The 21,563-nt window shown below is 53.9% G+C and overlaps 1 protein-coding gene across 2 annotated transcripts in view; it reads right to left on the reverse strand.

Annotated features, from left to right (window-relative positions):
• TNRC18 (trinucleotide repeat containing 18) overlaps positions 1–21,563 on the reverse strand; it is a 55,668-nt gene that overhangs the window by 18,100 nt on the left and 16,005 nt on the right. The window contains exons 2-15 of one of the 2 annotated variants that reach the window (XM_086621912.1): positions 20,173–20,298; positions 17,937–19,733; positions 14,591–14,693; positions 13,972–14,177; positions 13,613–13,759; positions 12,976–13,160; positions 11,765–12,188; positions 10,307–11,254; positions 9,492–9,664; positions 8,599–8,735; positions 8,004–8,132; positions 5,964–6,138; positions 4,544–4,907; positions 1,605–1,895 (exon numbers count right to left, since the gene is read on the reverse strand). In XM_086621912.1, coding sequence (XP_086478038.1) covers positions 1,605–1,895; positions 4,544–4,907; positions 5,964–6,138; positions 8,004–8,132; positions 8,599–8,735; positions 9,492–9,664; positions 10,307–11,254; positions 11,765–12,188; positions 12,976–13,160; positions 13,613–13,759; positions 13,972–14,177; positions 14,591–14,693; positions 17,937–19,733; positions 20,173–20,298 — 5,205 coding nt within the window. Of the gene's footprint in view, positions 1–1,604; positions 1,896–4,543; positions 4,908–5,963; positions 6,139–8,003; positions 8,133–8,598; positions 8,736–9,491; positions 9,668–10,306; positions 11,255–11,764; positions 12,189–12,975; positions 13,161–13,612; positions 13,760–13,971; positions 14,178–14,590; positions 14,694–17,936; positions 19,734–20,172; positions 20,299–21,563 lie in introns of both variants that reach the window. The other variant, XM_086621911.1, reaches the window with a different exon arrangement.

Here is a 21,563-nt window from a genome sequence, read left to right on the forward strand (position 1 = left end):
GCCCAGAGCCACATCAAACCAAATCAGCACTCTGTATCTTTCTGCTGTGTTTGTCAATTAATTTTTTTTTTGGCTTAAATTATCTTTCTTTGGAGGTTGGGTTTGGAGGGAAGAAAAAACCAAACAGGTGCATGGAGGAAATTAACATCAAAAAACTAAGGAAAAAAAAAAAAAAAAAAAAAAAAAGAAAAGCAAAACTATACAAACCCCGTTTTCAATTAACAGCCGTCTGAGCAGTGTGAAATACTAAAAGGCTTTTGCTGTGCTACATCCAGATCTGCCACGTAACTTAGATGATAACAACTGGGGATGCTCTTGCTTAGCATTCAGCCCAGACGAGCTACTTTCTTTTGGGAGCTGAGGGCTCATTAAAATGACCTTTCCCCATGATTATTATTTAATGAGCTCACTCTAAAACAGAAACCCCTTGTGCCTCTGGAGGAAAAGTCTCAAGTAATCTATTTTCCCACTGAAGTACTAATGACAGGCTGACGAAAAAAAGCTGCAAGAAAAAAACTGGGGTGAGGGTGAGGGAGGGAAACTGCAGAGTCAAATTTAATGCAGTAATTGCCACATCCTTGAACACCGTGGGTTACGTCTTGGCATCTGAAAAAAATTACCAGCCAAAAAGAGATGCAGAAACTTGCCATATACATTTAAAAAAGTGAAAAAGAAAAAAACTGTTAAATAATGAGGACCCTACTCTCAGCACTCTCCTGCAGCAGCAACGGGGACCGAGTGCCTCCACGTTTTACCTGCCTGCCTCCAGAAACAAACTGAAAAAGAAAAAAAAAAACAAAACTGGGTCAACAAAATACAAATTAAATTAAGGGGGTGGTGGGAGGGGAAGCCTAGGCTTTCTCTGGACAAAGGCAGCAGGGATATTTGAATAATAGAGAGTACCCTGGACTAGGTTAATTCCAGTTCTACTGAAGGGGAGTGGGAGCAGGAGGGGGATGCAGAGCAGGATGAAGTGAAGCGGCAGCCTAATCGCCTGATAAGAGACACAGCAAGAGAGACAAGGTACACAGGTTTAGTTAAAAACGAACTCGGTACGTTTAATAAAGCTCGGTATACCAAATCGCAGTACAAACATCAAGTCACACGGCCACATGACAGTACCCCGGGATTTTAAAAAAAAAAAAAAAGAAAAGGGGGGGAAAAAAAAGGAAAGTAAGTAAAAAAAAAAAAAGCTCCTTCCAAATCTCTACGAGGCTCATGCCAAAATAAAATAGGAAGAAATAAAATAATAGTAATAATAATAATAATATAATGGTGGTGGTGTCAGCAAGGAAGACAGTGAGGGAAAAACTGAAGGGAGGAAGGGAACAGGAAAGCAGGGAGAGGTGGACGCTAAAACCCAGTCGATATAAAAGCTCTAAAAGAGCCAGCCGGTAATAATATCACAATGATAGAGGTACAAAAAGGATTAAAAAAATCGACGCCGGGCTGATACAGCAGGCTACGCTGCCAAGAACAAAGATGGCCGCCCTGGCGCTGACCATCAAAATGGCTGACCCCGGCCTCGCCCCCCACCCCGCCTGCTCCCCCACGGACACGGCAGAGGGGTGCCCTCGGGGCTGCGTTTGCTACAAGCTAGTAACCTTGATCGAACGAGTCCTCCGAGGAGTCGCTGAAGGAAGATCCCGCCGCCTCGGCCTCCCGCAGCAGCAGGCAGAAGGGCTGCTTCCGGCCCGCCGCCGCCCTGGGCTTCAGTGGCCGCCCGGCCGCCGCACCGCGGGGTGCTGCCCGGGGGCCGCCGCCTGCCCGGCCGCCCTTCCCGGCCGCCGCGCTGCAGAGACCGGACGGCCGCGGCTTGGGGACGGGCGGGGGCTGCGCCGGCCACGCGTCCCTCAGGGAGCCCTCCTCCTCCTCCTCCTCCTCCGAGTCCGTATCTGCGGTCAAAGCGGGTGGGAAGAGCGTTACATCAGAGAATGGGGGTTCGGGGTTTTCTGGGTGGGTTTTTGGGTGAGTTTCTCTGCGAAGAGGCTGTAAACCAAGACAGTAAAGTGGCTGCAGGAGGGGCCACGTGCTGCCATGTCCCCCACTGCTGGACCCTTCCGTCACCACAGGTCTTGGGCTCGGCAAGCGGGAGCCAAACAGACACAGAAATGCGTATTTCCTTCTTTTGATCAGAAGTAGACACTTTCCACCTATGTCCAACGACTCCTGTCCTTCCTTGAGACAAGATCCAAGGGGTGTTTCTAGTTCAGGAGCAGAAAACTGAGGTAGAATTCCCGCTGTGAGGATGTCCACCGAAGGCACAGCGATGCCAACAATGGGGCCACCGACCTGAATTAGACTTAATCACGGTTATGTTCAACACTCTGACCTAAATCTCCTTTTCTACACGAACCAGCTCTCCCAGAGGGTTTTCGATATGGGCAGCAGGAGCGAGCCCAGCTGCCAAGTGAGCAACATGTCTAACTCCAAACGTCTAACTCCAAACATGCCACCCTGGACACTCTGCAGTAAAGCACACCGAAACGGCGCAGGGTCCAAGCTGTTCTCCGGTCTGCGAACCGTGGCTTTACAAAGCTGCCAAGCCCCACAGGTGGTGAGAAGTTATCCAGCGGTCCCCTCTGGCATCTGATGAGTAGAATGAGAAGTATATGGTACCCCTGGACACAACAGAAGCGGGTATGAATTATCACCTCCTGGCTCAGGAACGCACCGTCAGCTCCACAACATTACAGATATTGTGGCAGGGACCGTTCCAGACTGTGAGCAGGAGCAGATGCTCTCCAGTGTCAGCCCAGGTCGGACATCGCTCCCCATCTCCACCGTATCGGTTGTGGAGATGAAGGAACACGAGACAGCAAGTTTAGGAGGCCCAAAGCCCAAACACACAACTGATTTTGGGCACCTGACTTCTGCTAAAATCTGTGGGAATAGGATACTCAGCTCGCCCTTTGGATCTACGCCCAAGGTTTTCAGGACTCCAGCTAGAAAATCGCGAGGTTAGGAGGCAGAAGGGCTTGGCGCCAGGCCCACTCCTCCCCCTCCACAAGCGCAGCCCACCACTCATGGGAGGTGCTGCCATATGCTCGACCTGCCTCCCCAGATCCATCACGCTTGAGTGACCGAACGACAGGCTACAGCCCTTTCCTTGAACCTGCACACCGCTGAAAAACCACGCACCAAAGCGGAGCCGCTTCTGAGTCGGTTCCTTAGTGACAACAGTCCTCTTGCACTGAGATTCACGTGGCAAAGGGGTACATTCCTACACCAGGAGACTTGCTGGAGAAGAGAGGAGTGAAACAGCAGCTCCCATAGGTCTAGGAGGGAGGTTTTGTTCAGGAAACCATAGTAGTAAGTGCCAGGGCACTGCAAAAGCTCCCTCTGCCATGAGCCAAGGCTTTTTGCTCCAGCAATAGCCCGGGCCTCCTCTCCCCATTAGCTCCAGAGCTCCTAGTTCAGGAGCCATGCGCTTGTCCTCAGGAGTGAAGCACATTCAAGAGCAGAACTGTTGGGTGGTGTGTACTGCACAACCAGCCAAAGGTTGTGTTCAAGTCCAGTGGACACAATGGTTCCTATTTTGCCATGTAAATGGCTAATTTCATGCCAAACATTTGTTCAGTTGGAGAATCACTAGCTCGTCATCTTCTCCATTAGTGAAATTTCTAAACCGATGTTGCACCAAGAGATACATTTGTTATGCATACAAACACTCCATAAGAGTTTTAACATGGGACTTGAATAGCTGGAAGCGAAGGAAAAGATGCGTACGCAAGTGAGCGAAGACAATTACACAACTAGGCTTCAGACCATAAACTTCCAAGTCCCTCACGTGTTCTCCTGTCCCATTGTCTGCCTAAACCATTAAAGACTCTTCTACCTCTGGTTCTACTGCGTTCCCAATGCTATCTGCAATTCAGCTTTTTCCTTCTGTAACAGGGGTCCCCAGCTCTGCCCGGCTGCAGGAACCTTTGCCTTGGGTGCACTTTGGGTTCAGAAATGGCAATCGGCACACACAATGCTGGGATGGAGATGAGCGCTGATGAGACAGATGGGAAGGCTGAGCACAGCCAGCCAGGACCCAAGCCACAACACTGAAGGGCAGGAGGACGTTTACAAACATCAGTGACGCCGGCTTTTGCCTTCTCCAACTGACTCCATAGCATAATCCTAAAATCATTCCTACCCATCCCACCAAGGACCTTGAAAGTCAACCATTAACCACCACCTGGAGCAAAGGCTGCGAGTCCTCATCTGACAGGTAGATGGAGAGTGTCTACTTCCACCGAAAGCAAGGACGTGGGTCAACTTCTTTTTTAAACCATTTTTCCACATTGATGACCAGTACAACACAGGCCAGGAAGAAACACACTTGTGTCGGCTACCTCTTGGATGGCAGGTTGGGTGGACAACTCATGCTCACCCCAAAGATGCATGAGCATTGATTAGCCAGGAAGGAAGTCACCTTTCACCTATAAGCAAAACCAGACGCATCTCCAAGACCCCTTCCATGAGGCCAGAAACCCCACCACGAGTGCCCACAACAGATTCCCCTGTAAGAAGACATAAATGAGGGGTTACTTACTATAGGAGTAGCTGCTAACTTCAGATATTGCTGGTGAATGGGAAACCTTGAGCTGATTTTTGACTTTTAACCCCACCTCCATCTTCTTCATTTTGGCAGCCGCTTTGTTTTTACCTTCCTTGGTGGTTTTCAGTGACAGGCCCAGGTTCTTGGCCAGGCTCTTCTTCTCCTCCTTGCTCGGCAGAGCCTCGTGCGGTGGCAGATACCTGCTGCCACCTCCGCTAGTTTTCGGCTTTCCCCCAGAGCTGTCAGAAAACTTGAAGGGGGATTTGAGCTTGTCTTGTTTGGTGAGCGACAGGGCCTTGTCAAGCTTGCTGGCCAACTGCTCCTGATCCGATGGCATCTTCTTCTTCTTGAGCTTTAACTGCCAAGGTGAAAGGAAGAGACACAGGTGAATACAGGAGGTATCATGGCAGACTTGAGGGATTTTACTAGCCCTCATAACAGTCTCTCATGTGTGCTAGTTAATAATGCCTCAAAATGATGGTCTTAAGCCCCAGTTGCCATAACCCACCATAGTGCTAGGGAGGAAGAAGAGGAAGACGTCAGCAAACAGCACAGCTTTACCCTTCCTTATCAAGCACTACAAAATAACAAGATTAACTTAGAAAAACTGAATTTGCTTCCAAAACAAATACGTTCCTAGTACAACATGTTTTGGAGTTCTTTCTTCTCAATACCTTCTGGTTTTTAGGATATGTTTGGGTTGGTTCTACAAGCTTTTCTCTAAATGAAGATTAAAACTCTTCTTTACCAAAAACCCCAGCCAAATAAATACAGATTTACACATTACCAATCAGCTCCGGAGGCCTGGATGCCAAAAAGACCCAAATACCTCTCAGCAAGAGCATGAGCACCACTACACTACAGCCAGGGCTGCTACAACCTTTTCAGTATTTTCTTGCTTCTTGAAAAAACTAAATATACTTTACATGTGCTACAGCTAGATAACAGCAGTTGTAACTCTGTACTTTGCCTGTATGTGTTTTGGATTTCATCGGCAGCTTAAAGCTCCAGTAAACATCTCATTGCCTCAACAGGAGCAGAAGAAAACCCTGCATTTAAAATGGGAAGGTTGTGCTCCCTTTCCTCCCTCGCTTCGGGAAGTCCGTTCCCCTCAGCAAAGGGGTAAGACGAGCACTGCTCTGGATTCAGAGCTAGTGCAACGCTCTGGCTGGCTCAAGGGCGCTTGCCCCTCTGCTGCCTACCAAAGAGGTCCAACCTCCATAAGCCAACGTTAGCCTTTGCAAACACCCCTCCGCCACACACGGTGCTCTCATGGAAAGCTTCTAAACCCACGTGAACTGAGAGCAGATGCTCTAAGATCAGGAGGAATTATCCAGAACAAGCTAGCACTAGCAAAGCAAGAAAGAGATCTGCTTTTGGCCCATGGCTCCATGTTCCCCATGAGGGCACTGACCTCGTTTGAGAAGCTGGGAGCCACATCGTGCTCTTCCCAGCTCTGGTTCCTCCCTTTCATCTTGCCACTGCTGCTCTCCACATCCTCGTCCTCCTCCGGGAGGGCCCCTTTGTGCCTCTTCTTCATGCCCTCACCAGTCTCAGAGTCTTCGGAGAGCAACAAGGACTTGCTCAGTCTGCAAGCCAAGCACAGGATGGGTCAAGGTGGGGGGCTTTCCTCTCTGTGATCCCCACCGAGCTCAAAAGCAAGGTTAAATGCCTCCTAGGATAGCGGGGATCCTCAATGGGAGCCAAGTCCACTGTGAAGTGACAGCAGTTTGGACAAGGTTTTCCACCAAACAGGATAGCCAAGGAGCCCTTCTTGCACACTCTTGACCACCAGTACAGATGAGGGTGCCTGAAATCAGAGACCTGCCAGATGACCTCTGAAAATAAGTCATTGGTGTCTTGAGTAACAGTCACTGAAAAGTTCCTGATTTGGTACAGAGCAGTGGAGGGAAGGACAGACAGCTGAGCTGGCTCCATAGGCCTTTTCCCACCTGTACTTTCACGGACTCTGTGGGTGCAGAGACAGATTCTCGAGGCCCAAGGAGGTGTCTCACTGCCCAGACACTTGCTCTGGTTGCTCGGGTATGAGCAAGGAGGTGGTAAGGAACTGTCACGGAGGGTGACACACAGGGACAAGGGTACTGCAGGGACTGGCTTGCTCAAAGGACAAGCAACCTGCTTTACAAGCCTGGTCTCTCCGCGAAAGGCATTTGTGATCTGCGTCTTCGGTCTCGCTTTGGGATTTGAGGGGAAAGGAGAGGGTAAATAAATAATAATTAAAAAAAAAAAATAGGTGAGACTATAAACATGTATTTAACTGCTCCCCAGCTCTCTCTAGTAACTACCTGACGGATGATCAGTCAATATCTCAAGACCGCTACCATGCCTCCATTAAAAGCTCTCATACGCCGTCTCCTTCACACTACCACCACCACAAATCCACTGACGTGAGGCAGCCTCCTCAGCATCCAGGCATTTCCCCTCCCCTCCATCCTCTCCGCTGACCTCCGTCGGCAGCTAAACCAACTCCTCAGGCCCTGGATGTTGGCTGATGGTGCACCTCCATCTCCCACACCATGCTGCTCAAGCACTCCTGCGATGTGGGGACATGCACGCGGCAACACGCTCATGCATGCACACATGCACAACTCTAGCCACCTCTGGATGCCTCCAGCCTGTCCAGCCATCCAAACAAGAAGAGCAAAACACAAGAGCCACTGAGAGGACAGATTTTCAGAAGCACATGGTCAGTGGGAGCTGGGCACCTGAATCTAGTTTTGTAGCGTTGAAAGGATGTTTGCAAAAATGCACAGCACGCAGGGAGGCAGCTCGAAGGTGCCTTCACATTGGAGGGACTTGACCATCTGTGGATGGTTAGATGGTCAATGGTGGTGAGATCTAGGCATCCAAACAAGAGCAGATGGACTTGCAAAAAGAGAAGAAAGCAGAAGACAGAATGATCCAGAGAGAGGTCAGGCGAAACCAACTCCCACTGATGAAAGGAACAGGAGACAAAGAGAGCAGAAACACAGCAGAGAGGCCCTAGAAAGTAGACAACCTGAAAAAACCCTGTCCTTCCAGGTTTTGACATCAGCATCCCTGCAATTAGCTCTACAGCACGTCCTCGCACCGTCCGCTCTCCTGAAAACACACGAGGATGCGCTCCCCAACACCAAGTGCTCACCTACAAGTCCCTGCCCAGCCGGCTGCTCCATAACACCTCACCGCTGCTCAACTCAGCCTGTCCTACTTGCACCCAACACCACAGACACGTGCTCTACCAGTGAGGAAGGAGGATGCTGGCACTGTATTCCCACTGTAAGGACACACTCGCGTTAAACGCACACACTTCCAGAACAGCACTGCTGCCAGAGACCGGCCTGCCAACACAACGCCATGGCGAGCCCCCGCTGCATCCGAGATGCTCTCCCCAAGCGAGACCCTGGTGCAGCGACCCTGCCGTTTTCCCGTCTTCCCCAAATTCCAGCCTTACTTTCCACTCTTGCTGTCACTCTTCCCTCTCTCCTTAATGGGTGACAGAGCGCTTGATCCAAGTTTCCTCTTCCTGGGCCTTCCAGGGCCTCTTCTCGCCAAGCTTCTACTTTTCTCGTCATGCTTTTCCCTTTAAAAAAACCACACGCTTCACTGTTAACCAAGGCGACAAAAAAAAAAAAAAAAAGCAAAGAAAAAAAAAGGCTAAATCAAATTTTGCAACCAAAAAGCAAAACAAACAGGAAAAAAAAAACATAAAGCAAAGAAATCCAAAAAAGAAGAAAAAGGGAAAAAAATTAAAGAAAGCAAGCAAGAACGGGAGCCAACCCAGAACCTTCGCCTGTCACCAAACTGCTAAACTGAGCTGCTGAAGCCAAGGTTGTCTCTAACACGGTGTCCCAGCTGCATTCACCAGTGATCAGGTTCTCGTGTCACATAGCCTAGGAGTGTGTTGTGCAAAGCCCTGGCGGGCCGTACCAGGAGGAGAGCAGAGGAGAACAGGGAGGGATGGAGGGCTGCTTTCTCTCCCGGCACCGAGAGACAGTGAAGGTGCCCAGCTGGAAAGAAGAAGACCAAGTGATCAGCCTGTGACTTACTCGGAGTCCCTGCGGCGCTGAAGCTTCACCAGCTCCCGCTGCTTCTCCTTGTACCGCCGCTGCAGCTCCGCCAGCCTCATCCTGTAGTCCAGCTCCATCGCATCCATGTTCTCGATGGCCGATTTGATGGAGTACATCTAGGGTGAGGGGGCAAGAGGGGGTGAGAAGGTCAGGACACATCCAGGTCCCCACCTAGACTGGGGTGATGCACACTGGGGTGCCCTTGCAACAGCCAAGATCTGCACCCTGGCAGCGAAGCCCTTCGTGCCCACAGTGGGGCAGAGCACCCTCGCCCACAACAAGCACAGCCACAGAGTGGTAATGAAGCGAAACCAGCCAAGCAAAGATGTTCTGTGGCTTACGCCTGCGATGGTACCAGCTCTGAGGGAGAGCAACCCTGCGAAAGAACCTGTAGGGTAAAATACACCCATGGAGTCTCTTTGCCCTTATTTAAAAAGACAGATCAAAATATTCCCTGCCTTGGAACACTTACTTGCAGGGTACCAAATAATTTGTCAGTCTCTCCCACGGGGAAGAGTCAGTAAAGAAAAAAAACAAGGAAAAACCCTCCTGCCACTATCTTTATTCTTCCCCTCCCTGCCAAAGCAGTAACACACGAGTTCCTGCTGGCTTTGTATTACAAACACCACTTCTAGGGCTGCCGAGGGTCCTGCTGAGATCAATGGTGTTGATTCACAAACAAGGGAGGAAGCTAAATCCCACCACGCTGACTCCCGCACAGCTACGGACGCGATGCGAGGGAAGCGCCGGCTCGTTTTGCCGAGCGCCGAAGCGCAGCACGAGCCGGGTGCCAAACTGCGGCTGGAAGAGCGAGCTGCGGCGAGTGGATGCGCTGCGGCTTTTCAAGCTCAGTCACACGAAGAACTACTTACAGGTTCATCTTTCTTCTGCATCCAGCTGTACTTTTTGTTGGGATTCAGCTCTCGAGGCAGTCGGATGGTTTTCAGACTTTCCATAAAGGGAGTGGAAAGTACTTCCATGAGCATGTGGGTGCTGGCAGCCAGCAAACTCTCCAGCGTTGGCCGGACGGGGAAAGTCTCTGGACCTGCTGGGAAGAACAGAAAAAAAAGCCATAGAGGTTCACCTCCCAAGGCTGCTCTTCCAGCAGGCACAAGGAGAGGCTGATGTCCCTTTCTGGACCATGGCAGCTCAAGGAGCCTCCCGGCCACACTTGGCCCCCACTTGAGATCTTCCGTTGTACCCAGCCATGGTGCAACTGGCAGTTCCCATCACATCTCGCCTCAGGAAGTTACTTGAAGGTGAGATCTCTTCAGGACCTGCCAAGCTCTTGGAAAGCATCATCTGGAGCTACTGAGGCTAAACTCCAACAGACTGTAGACTCCGTGCCTGCCAGAAGGGTGTTACCCTGGCAGCTCTGAGCAAGTGGGGCTCCATTTCCGCTACACATACCACAAACTGTCTAGACACGGTGAGGGCTTTTGGAAGGGGAGAGCAGTACAAAAGCCACACGTAGCTCAGCCTACTGCAACAAAACCCCTGTTCCAACCCCATCCAAAGTACCAGCCACTCCTGCAACTCAGGGCAACGCTCTCCTTGCTGCCTGGCCGAAGTTGCAAGAGATCCCACCTGTGCCTCTGCTCCTCTGCCCGCACAGAGGGCGCAGGGACTGTACGCAGGGAGACCCAACCTGGCCCAAGGCTGGTCAGACTCCACACTCACAACTTACTTTGCATTTCTTGCTTCCGTTTCTCCAGCTCCATTTCTGCAATTTCACTCAGCAAAGTGATCCCTTGCAGGAAGGAGTGCTCCAAGGCTTGGTCAGGTACCACCTCCACCTTCATCTGGGACGGAGGGATGCTGGTGGTGGTCAACAAGGAACAAGCTTGAGGCATTTCTGTGGCAGCCACCAAAGCGTTCATCCCAGCCAGTGGGTCGCCCGGCTTGATGTCTAGAGCTGGGATTTGGCAAGAGATTGCCTCTTCTGTGTAGGAAGCGATCTCTGGCCCCTGCTCTCCCTCCTCAGGAGGTAGGCTGGGAAAGTCCCTGCCCCGGGGCACATCAGCGCTCTGCAGATCCATGGCTACAGAGGCCTCCTCCCGCTGGGGCGTCAAGTCCATCTCCGGCGGCTCGTTCTCTGTGTGCACGAGCGAACCGTCATAGTCCATGTGCACAGAGCAGGTTTCTGCTCCACTCCCAGTCTCTGCCTGGGCCTCTGCTTCTGCAGGACAGGCCACAACCTGGTAAGGTGGTGGGCAGCTCTGGAGGTCTTCCTGGTCCTGCTCCATAGCACCCAGGGTTTCACCTTGATGCAACAGGAGATTGCAATTGTCCACGTTCTGCACTGGGACGGCTGCGGAGGTGGCGATGTTCAGAGTCCCCATGTCCTGCTCACAGATGCCTTCTTGGCTTTCCTCCATCTGCACCTCTGATTTCACCCTCTCTTCCAAGGACTCCTCTTCTGCTTCTGCTTGGATGGGCTCTAGCATTTTGGACGGAGACAGGTGGATGGGCTTGACCTCTGGGGAAAGTTCCATGTGCTCAGAGCCTTCAGCAGGCAGCGGGACGTCAGGAGCCAGGCCATCCGCATCAGATGCTGCGGTGGGCTGGAGGAGGTAGGGATAGTGTCTTCCAAAGGAGGGAGGCAGGGACTGGAATGGGTATCCCGGGGGGATCTCTGCAAGATATCAGAAAAGACAGGCTGTGTAATGGCCAGGTCTCCAAAGCACCTTCTCTCTCGCTAAGCCACAGAGATGGGTTCTCTTTGCTTCCATCAGCTCTCGTCTCTTCCTGTTCTCAAGCAGTAGCTGCTTTGGGCACCTCTCTCCTGGCCAAGCTGCTGCAGGCAGCAGCAGCCCAGAGGCCCCTTCTGCACCTTTCCAGCTCTCTCCTGCAACTGGAGAGAGATCTGCCTCTTGCATCCTTCTCCCACTGAGACTTCAGCCCTGGAGGAACTAACCCAGGCTCAACCCAAGGGGAGAAGACAGCCTACAGCCTCAGGTGCCCCTACGACCCAGGCGTCGATCCCAGTCCACCATCCCACCCCTGGTCCTTGCCTCTCCCCTGCTTTTTAGAGGAGCTACATGGTTTTCTCTAGGGGAAGGGATGGAAGCAGGAAAGAGTCGAGGAAAAAAAAGGGAGGCAGGCACAAACACAACGGGACTCTGCCAAAGCAGGGTTCTCTTACCTGGGAACAAGGCCTGATATGGACCGGCAGCTTCTTTTTCCAACTCCAGGTCTTTCTTCTCCACGGTCTCGGGTGCCTCTTCCTTTGGAGGGATGGCAGGGGCAGGGGGTGGAGAGGCAGGGGGCGGGCTGGAAGGATGGGAGCTGGGGGTGGCGGGGTAGGAGTAGGCTGGCTGCGAAGGTGGCTCCTCCATCTTTTGGATCACCTCAGCTTTGAGCACAGACACGGGTGAGGCCCTGGGAGAGAGGGGAGGTGGACTCACAGCCTTGCTGTAGGACGTGGAGGTGCTAGGAGACAACACGGGTGGTTTTCGGTGCACCAGTCCCGGGGCAGAAGAAGAAAGGCCTGATTTGGCACTGTCCAGGCTCCGTTTTGTCACCTTCTCTTCCATATCCACACGCTGCTCGTTTGCCTTTAACCTCTCCTGCGACAAGAACAGAGCAAAACTCAGCACGACATCGCTACCTGCTCCTGGAAAGCCGCACAGACCTACCACCAAAGAGACCAAAACATGGCCTTATCAAACATGGACTGGAATAAAAAACATGCTCCTCAGTGCAACACCATTTTAAAGCCAATCTGATGGAGGGTGACACTGATCTGTGATAGCTTTCTTTTCAATTCCCAGCTCCAGGAGTCACGTGAAGGGTGTCTCAGCTTTCACTTGCAACCAAAGGAAACCATTTATATTTCTAAGCTTCCAGCCTAGCAAGCACACATGTAAAATGAAGGCTGAAAACCAGATGACCACTATAAAAATGAAACAGCTTTAAGAACACCCAAATGAAAGCTCACAACTTCCAACTTCCAAAATGCTTTGGTGAACAGGAGTTGGCTCCAGGACCCAGTGTGATTGCTGCCGGTGTTGCAGCTGCTTCTCTGAGCCGCTCGAGAGGTTTGTTTGGAGGTGACCAGGGATGAAACCACTCAACTAAACAAAGATATCCCTAGGGAAGCAATCCAGGTTGCGCTGGTGCTGGGCGGCTCTCCTGACAGCATGGCTCAACGGCTCTACACCAAACCTCTCCAAAACCCACCGCACCTGTGTGGGATGCACTGAATGCCTCATATTCCAGGGACCGGTGCAGGACCGCTCCAGGCATCCATACCCTTGAGACACACTTGCAACACCAGTGCAGCTGCTTTTACAGCCCTAACATCCCAACTTCAGGCTCATTTCAAGTCCAAGCAAGAAGCTCTTGAAAACGTACCACGAGCTGGGCACTCCTCTGTAGCTCCATGGCGTGGGCCGCTTGCTGCTGCAGGATGTACAGCTCATGCTGCCGCAGCAGCTGCTGATGGGAGAGGAGCTGGAGCTGGTGAGCGTGCTGGAGGGAGCTCCTGGTCGGGGGGTACATAGCAGGCCACAGTGGCGGTGCTCGGTCCATCAGCTCCGCTGGGGAACGAGCAGAGATCCAGTCAGGGAGGCAGGAGGATGGGGATGGCTGGAGTATTCAGGATCGCTCAAGGGCAAGTGTCTCTATTCCAGTCCCAGGGTGTGGGTGATGTCAAACATCAGGATGTCTTCCCCTCGGTGGCCCCACTCCCACCACCCCATGGGTCCTGGGGCCATCTGACTCGCTTTGCTCTCTAGGCACCCTTGGTCTGACTGTTCCTGGCTTAGCCCACGAGTACATTCTCCTAGCCAAGGACCTGAACCTTACAGGGTCCTGCAGGGGATGAGGAGCCATTGCTGATTACACATTTCCATCTCTGAAACAGACCTAACAAGAGGCCAGCTCACACCCACCCTCAGCTGTGGCTGCTGGTCCTATCCAGCCCCCTCCAAAGCCTGTTTCCTCCGTAGCTGTCAAAGCAGGGTCCTCAGGGACGCGCTCACATCCTTACCGAAGTGTGGCAAGTGCTCGCTGGGGATCACAACAAGCTGCCCTGACTGCGGGTCTCTGGCAAACTGGTAGGCGGAAGGGAGAGCTCCCCCCATGGCAGGGGGGAAGCCTGGAGTCATGCCCTGGTGCAGGGAAGGGTGACCAAGTCCTGGAAGAAGAAACATCACAGTCACAACTCAGGGGATGCAGGCAGCTCCCACCCATGCGAGAAGACATCTACCATCTGATTGCTCCAAAATATCACCTTCTCCTTCCCCTGTGATCACACAGCAGCCTCACTGGGCACTTAGCAACACCTCTCCCTGGCCTGCATCGGCGTGAACACGCCATGGACACATCGCTCCCTCCCAGGGCACTCACCGTAGGGATGGCCAGCCAGCCACATGGAGGGGCTGCCCGTCCTGGGGAGCCAGGGGTGGGCTGCCAAGTGCGAAGCCGGGTCTGCGGACCAGCGCCCAGAGCCCGTCAAGGCTGGGCCTCCCGTCACCATGAGGTTGGAGTTCAAACCATTCGTGGCGCAGCTGGAGGGGTGTATCCGGGCAAAATCTGCCAGCTCCTTGCTCTCTCTGGTGATGGAGGAGGCAAGAGAGAGAGTGAGAGAGGGTCCAAGTGCTACAGGTTACTGCACGGCTGGAAAAGTCCAGGGGTATGGACCTGTCTGCCGAGCGAGTGTCTTTGCAAACCAGGGTCAGACACTCAAGGTGAGCTGCGATGGAGCTGGTTAACATCATGTCCAGAATAAAACATCCCACCTCTCCACTCCTTTGGAGCAGGCATGGATTTGCAGCACTCCATTAGGATTGCTCTGCTGCAGACTGAATATCTGCCCATAACCCCATGGTATCCCACTCTGCGCTCCTCCCAACACCAGCAAGACTGGTGCCAGCAGCTACACCAGGATGGATGCAACCCTGTCTCCTCTCCAGACAGGGTGTCCCCAAGCATGGCTTGTGGCACTCCATCCCTCTCCGACCCTCACCTGAGCAGCTTCTCCTGATCCCGCTCCAAGCGCCCTGCCAGGAGGTGGCTGTCCCGGTGGCGACTCCGCTCATCCCCGCAGTCATCTTCTGAGCGTCCGTGCCCTAAGAGACAACTCAGCACCATCAGACATGAGAAACAGTCTGGAGAACACTGTCCCCTCTCCTCTGGGCATGGAGAGGAAGTACCCTGGGAGCCAGCACACCCAAACACCACTGTCCTCAAGACCGTTACCAGCTTCAAGCCCTAAAGGACAGGGCAAGGCTGTCTATGCGATCAAGATATTCCCACTAAGGCAGCTCCTAGAAGCACTCAGCTGCACGTGGTTTGAGGTTCATGTCCCCAAGCCATCAAGGGACCCACTTGCCAGGCCAGTCTCCCAGGAGCCACCAGCCTGGGAGCAACAGGACCAACAGGACCATTTTTGCTGAAGGATAGCAGCAGATTTCCCATCTCAGAAGCAGATGAGGTCCAGCTAAAATCCCTGCATCAAACCACACAGTCCTGCTCAGTACATCTCGCAAGGGTCAGAAGCAGGCGCAGATTTTACCTCTGCACCTTCTGAACCATCTTCTGCTCTTGTAAACCAGTCTGAGAGCACTGGGTACACTCCAAATCCCTGTCCTTCTGCAACAGGCAGAACCAACCCTACAGACTCACAAAATCTTGCAATTCAACCCATTAGTGGGAACCTGCAATCCCCCCGCATGAGGCTTGCAACAAGAAAGGGTCTGGCAAGACAGGGGCACATATGGCAGATGAGGGCAAGAGTCCAAAAAGGGGGGGCTGGATGTTTGGCTGGAGAAACAGTTTGTCCAGAATCAGAACAGCTCTTGCAAATACAGCCTGGCACGGCAGCAACCACATCTGTGAGAGGTTAGGAAGCACCTTCACAGGAGTGAACAGCAGCATCTCGCTTGTCCCTGCCAGGACCAGGTACTGGGGCCACCCTTCCCTTACTTCATCCAAAGTTTTCACCCCAGCTGCCTAATTTTAGGCTTGCTTTTCCCTAGTTTTTTCCCTAGCTTCTTTCCTGCATATCCATTTTTTCCGCAATTCCCTGTTGCCTCTCTCTACTTTATGCTTTGGTGATGTGATCCGCTCCTAAATCCCAGCCCTGCTTGCGGCGAGCTGCCGGTCAGTCTATCGGAGCCAGAAGGAAAGGGTCTGCTTCCCCCCAGCTCTCGGAGCACCCCGCCAGTACATCCCCTGCCTGGGTGACACTCTGCACCCCGCAGCGTTTAGCAGCCCAGCACAGCCTCACACGGCTGCACCCTGACTCCCCGACAGCCCTTTCCAGTGTCTTTGCTCTCCCATCTGGATAAGGTTTGGCACACAGGAAAGCATCTCAGAACATCAAGTCTATTCTGCTGACAGGCAGTCTTTTCAAGGAGGGCTCCGCTGTGTATTTCCACAAACCTGGACAGCCCATGGTTTTTTTGCTGTCAAGTCTCCAATTCCCTCAGCTTTTACTGTCAGAAGGAATCCAGGAACAAGACAGCATCTCTCCCAGCTCCTCTCCCCAAGGCTCCTTCCATGGGCTTCAGGCAGAAAGCAAAGATGCTTTAAAACCTGGCACACGCCTCTCCCTCCCGAAGGACTTTCCAGGGTCACCACGTTTCCCCTGCAGCCTGCCAGGACGCCGTGCACAGCGGCTGTCCCCAACCAGCCCCTCCTCGACTCACTGGATGATGCCCTGTGCAGCCTTCATTGCTTGGTTTTACCACCCAGACTCCACAGCACGAGGCACAGGGGCTCACGAATCCCTCCGGAGCCTCAGCATCCCTCCCTGCCTCTCCACCAGCATCCCCACTCGCGCAGAAATCCCCTTCCACCCCCTTGCCCAGGTTTTCCCCGCCTTGGAGCCCCTTCTCCTATTTATTTTCCCCAATCAATGTCCAACTTAGTGTCAGCAATATGGAGCAAGCCCTTGGTCAACTCGCAGACTCCCTCCTCTCCTTGACACAAGGTGAGCTGACATCCCCCCCGCCATCAGCCTTTTATTAGAAACGCATTATTTTGTTATTTTACCTTCGCTCCTCCCTCTCCCACCTACATTCCTCGCGCTCCGTTATTTATAGATGGGTTTATCATCTTCTTCTCATCCCCCCCACCCAAACACACACACTTTCTTATTCCACTAACTCCCGCCTAGCCCCCACCCCGCCGACACGACGGTCCCTTTTCTGTACAGACCGATGATTGTCCGGACAGTGAATGATCATTTTGTCTATATATATGAACATGACGCACGGACCGCATAGAAAAATTCAATCAGTTATGCACAGAGGAAAGGCTTAGGTCCGTTTCCTTGACAACCAATGCCCAGCACTAAATACTTGCATTTTACTTGCCAAATACTACAGATTAGCCAACTAAAGCCTGCTTTCTCCTTCTTAAAAGGTCTAAACATTCAAGCACCGTCCACTCAGCGCAAGCAAGCTAATGTTATTAGACGAATATCTCCTGGCACACAAAGCGGGGGCAGCATTTGGGGGGCGAGAGGAGGAGAAAAGCAGTCTTGTTTTCTGTCTGAAAGCCAACTGCATCACTTAGCAACGAGCCCAGAGGCCTGCCAGAATTCAGCCCTTGTTTGCAGCCTTTTAGTTCGGCTCAGTAAATTACATTTAACGCAAGCTGGGAGGGTCTGGGACGATTGAACGGCTGAACAAACAGCTCCCTGTGCTGCCCACAAGGTCCTCGGTCGGCTCCCGCCCGGCCGTGGGGAGGGTGACGGGAGGCAATGGGAACGGGGAGAGGGGCTGTCGGTCATGGGGAAACCACCTCTCGTCGCTGAGGTTTGGGAGAGGGGGGTGAAGGCAGAAAAATGGGAAAAGTGAAAGCTAAAAATGGAAACGCAACCACTGCTCTCCAGCCACGCACTTTGGCAGCGCTTCTTGGCACGCCAGAGCCAAGCTCTGCCCGCGCTGGGCAGCACCCAAGTGTTATCTCACTACGCAAGCCAAGCAGAGCACCAAAACACTCGCAGGAACCATCCCCCTCCTGCCAGCACCATGGCGTAAATCAAATCCCTGAGCCTAAAACAACAGGAAAAAGGTGGATGAAGGGGTTTCTCTGTCACCCCCTTTGCTAAGAGGGATCAAACACGTGGAGAAGGGTTGTCCTCAGAGGTGGAGAGAGAGGATGGCATGTGGGAAATGAGACTCCCTCTTGCATGAGAAGTCCTGCTCCCTGCCATGGTCTACAACGTGCCTGTGGCTGGGAAGAGCAGTCAGTGAGCTGAGGATGCCAAACTCAGCTCATGCCACGCAGCCTGCACTAGGTGGTTCCTTTCCTCAGGGAACAGATCCCATAGGGAAGTCCCAAGACATGTTTGAGGAACCTACCTTTGATGCTGCTGAGAGACAGCGAGCGATCCCGGTCCGCCAAGGTGGGCCCCAGTTTGCTGCTGCTGCTGTTGTCCTTCTGCCGGGCGACAGCCACGGCGATGCCGACGGGCAAGTGCCTCACCTCCGCCTCGCCCTGGGAGCCGATGCTCTCGCGGCCAAAGGATTTGGCACTCTCGGGTCTCTCAGGGTCCCTCTTCAGCTGCTTCGCCGGCTGCTGCGACAGCAGCTGCTGCACTTTGGAGGCACCCAGCTGCGAAGAGTCCAACTTCATGTTGCCCAAGCCACCAAAGGGGCTCTTCTTGCCGCAGCTCTGCCGGGACGCAGTCTCCTTGGCAAAGCTGCCGCTGTACTTGATGAGGCTCTGCATGGCCGACCCTTCGCCGTGGGAGGCAGGGTGGAGGACATCCGCGGCACCCCGCGAGCCCACCACCGAGGATCGTGGCAAGCCGCTGGGGTCAAGGTAGACCTTCTTGGCTTCCTCCTCCGCCCGGGTGACATGGTTGTGCTGCGCGGCCAGCACCGCCATCTGCGTAGTGGCAAAGTTGCCCATCTCAAAGGGCTTCCACTTCTGCTCAGGCGGTTTCAGCTGACCGTGGTCCAGGTGCTGCCGGGAGGAGTCCAAAGTGCCGTAGACCTTCGTCGTTTCTTTGGAGCTGGATCGCTGGAAGCGGTCCCGCTCGCAGGGGCGATGCTCAGCCTCCAGACTCGGCTTCAGCAAGTCCTTGGAGGCCAGGAACTCCCTGCTCTCCGGAGAGCCCAGCCCCGGTCGGTTAAGAAAGGGCTCTGAAGTGACCTGTCTCTTCAGTGCCATGGAGTTCGCCCTGATCACCGAGCCCTTCTCCCTCAAAGCCTCCATCCGTTTGGCATCACTGTGGCAAGAAAAGTCCTGGGACAAGAGCGTGCGGGAGGTGTCAGCAAGGCACCGCTCCGTGGGCGACTGCAGCACCCCCACCTTGCCAAGGTCCTTGTCCTTTGCCTTGTTGTCGCGGGCCTGCGAGGCGATTTGGATGGGCCCGCTCCTCTCATCGTAGGCTTCGACCGAAGGCACGAAGGTGGGGGCGATGACTTTGTGCTCCCTCCCCAGCTCCTTGGCCGGCGGGAAGATGGTGTACATGCTGGAATGGACGGGCTGCGGAGGGAATGTCGTGGCCGGCGTCATCTTTCCCGGCTGCGAGGGGTGCGGGGACGGGCAGCTGCAGGAGACGTGCAAAGCACCCACGGAGGGCAGCAGGGGCTCCCCCCGCTTCAGCCGCTCGGCGTGGGCGTGCGCAGAAGGCCTCATGTTCTCGTCGTGCCGAGCGGGATCCTTGGCACAGCGGTCCTGCTCGGCACCCAGGACCTTCAGCAGGGGGTCCCCGCCGCCGTTGCAGTTGCTGAGGGAGGAGCTCTGCAGCGGGTTCTTGGACTTGGGTTCCCCGCTACCCACACCCCGATTTGGCATGTGCTCAGCCAGGAACGGTGAGAGACGCTCACCGACCTTCACCGCCTTCTCCACCACACTCACTTTCCGGTCGCTGTCGGGCTTGGTGTCCTGTGTGAGGTCAACCACGCTGCGGGGCCGGGGCTCCTCCTTTGGCTTGCCCTCCTTCTTGGTGAAGGGCAAGGAGAGATCACTCCGGCACGCTCGCTCCTTCCCACCAGGGTCTTTCAGGCCCTCTTTCGAGCTCTTGTGCAGCTGCCCAAGGTCCTTCTCCCGGAGCAGAGTGCTTGGTGTGTGGTTGCCCGTGGTCCTCGAGAGGGGAGGCTGAGGGTGCAAAGCGGACTGGCCCGCGTGGCCGGACAGGTAGTACCCATCTGCAGAGCAAAAGCAAACAAAATCACCATGGGCCTTCAACCCCTGCAGTCCTACACAGAGACAGGCAAGAGGTGGCAAATCAAGAGGGAACAGGTTTCGAGGATGTCTCAGACATGGCCAGGAAGGAGCAGGGCAGAGGAGACTTGGCAGGTACCTCCACATGGCTCAGGAAGGGACATGGGACAGCCCTGTGTCTGATGCACACTGAGCCTTGCGATGTGGCAGCACGTGAGCGCTTCAAGGAGAGACCTGGCCAGGTTCCTACAGCACAGCCACATCCAAGACCTTGGTACTGCTAAGATCAGGAAACATCCCTGGATGATAAGCCCAGGGGTTCCTGCTCTTCACCCTCAACATCCCAGCACCCAGCAAGCCCCAAGGACAGGGCAAGCACCCAGAGGTGACCGAGGGGAATGGCGAATGGGGGCTCAGACTCACCTTTCTGTGACTCAAAGAGGCTGTGCTGACCCAGCTGGGCCAGGAGAGGACTGCCGGCGCTGGGGGGCTCGAGGTGGCTCAGGGGAATGTATGACGGGTAGAGCCCGTTAGGCAGATGGGAAAAGCCTGCAGAAAACGGGAAACAGAAGAGGGAAACATGTTTGAGCCCAAGCGGCACGTCGCCTTGGAACGAGCCCCGCAGGAGCACAGACTGTTGTGGCTGTCGGTCCTTCGCGCGCCAGGAACGGCGGCTGCGAGGACGCGTGCGGCAAGGCGCACAGCCCGCGGCGGGGAGCGCGGTGCGGGGTCACCGTTTTAGGGACCCCACTGCGGGTCCCCCAGCTCTAACCTCACAGCCGGTGGGCTGCAAATCGAGAACGCTGCTTTCTGAGCAGGCTGAACAACCAAACCACCTGGCAGATAAGCTGCTTTATCACCAGTACAGCAACCTGTGGGTGAGGACACTCCCCAACACACCTCCCAAGCAGCAACAAGACCCTCTTCCCAGCACAGCTTTGCCAACACAGCCTGTCTCCGCTACAGCTGCCCAGCAGTGGGTATGGGCTTTGGGGAAAACCAGAGAGCATCCTCCCCAGCAGCTCACATAAAGCACGATTTCACATATCCAAAACCATCATCTTATCCCAAAGGAAGGCAAAACAGAGCAGAAAACCTGCCACCCATCCATGAGCTGAGACGAAGGCAGTATGTCCCCCAGGCCCTGCTGCCAACGGTCTGGATTATGTCCTGGACACTGGGGCCTCCCAGCAACGTCCTCATGCAAATAACCAGCAGCAGCATTTCATCAGTGAACACAATCACCGTAATAGTGGTCATAAAACACAAGCTCTTGGCTACGGGCAGCAATTCCTCTGCAACACTGCCACCAAATGGCACCCGCGCAACGCTACAAACCCCAACGCGCTGCGAGAACCAGCATCCCAGTTGGTGCCATCATTTAAAAACCGATTAAAAGCCATCAGGAGAGTCTGACAGAGCCAGTCAAGCCCTCTGCAACCCTCCTCCCTTCTCGTCAGACCCCATTAGCAACAAACTTCCCCAAAATTCAACGACCTCACTGAAAGCAACCAGGAAACGAGGTTGTCAAGAGTCCAGCATCCAACTGGATCAAAACAACATCACATCCAAAAATCAACAGGAGACAGGGAAGTTCAGTCCCCAGAGCTGCACGTGGAGCACCATCTGTGAGACTAGTCAATATTTCACATTATTTAGACAGCCGGGATCTCTTTCGCATACATGTTTTGCATCCCGGCACATGTGCTTCTCCGACGCGGTGCTCTGCACAGCTCCTGGCCCAGATCCATCACCCAGCAGCTCCCAGCACCATCACCCGAACACGCCAACCCTCCAGCGGCAGGACCAGGAGA

The sequence above is a fragment of the Tauraco erythrolophus genome, chromosome 17 (assembly GCF_009769465.1).
Source record: "Tauraco erythrolophus isolate bTauEry1 chromosome 17, bTauEry1.pri, whole genome shotgun sequence".
Lineage (NCBI taxonomy): Eukaryota > Metazoa > Chordata > Aves > Musophagiformes > Musophagidae > Tauraco > Tauraco erythrolophus.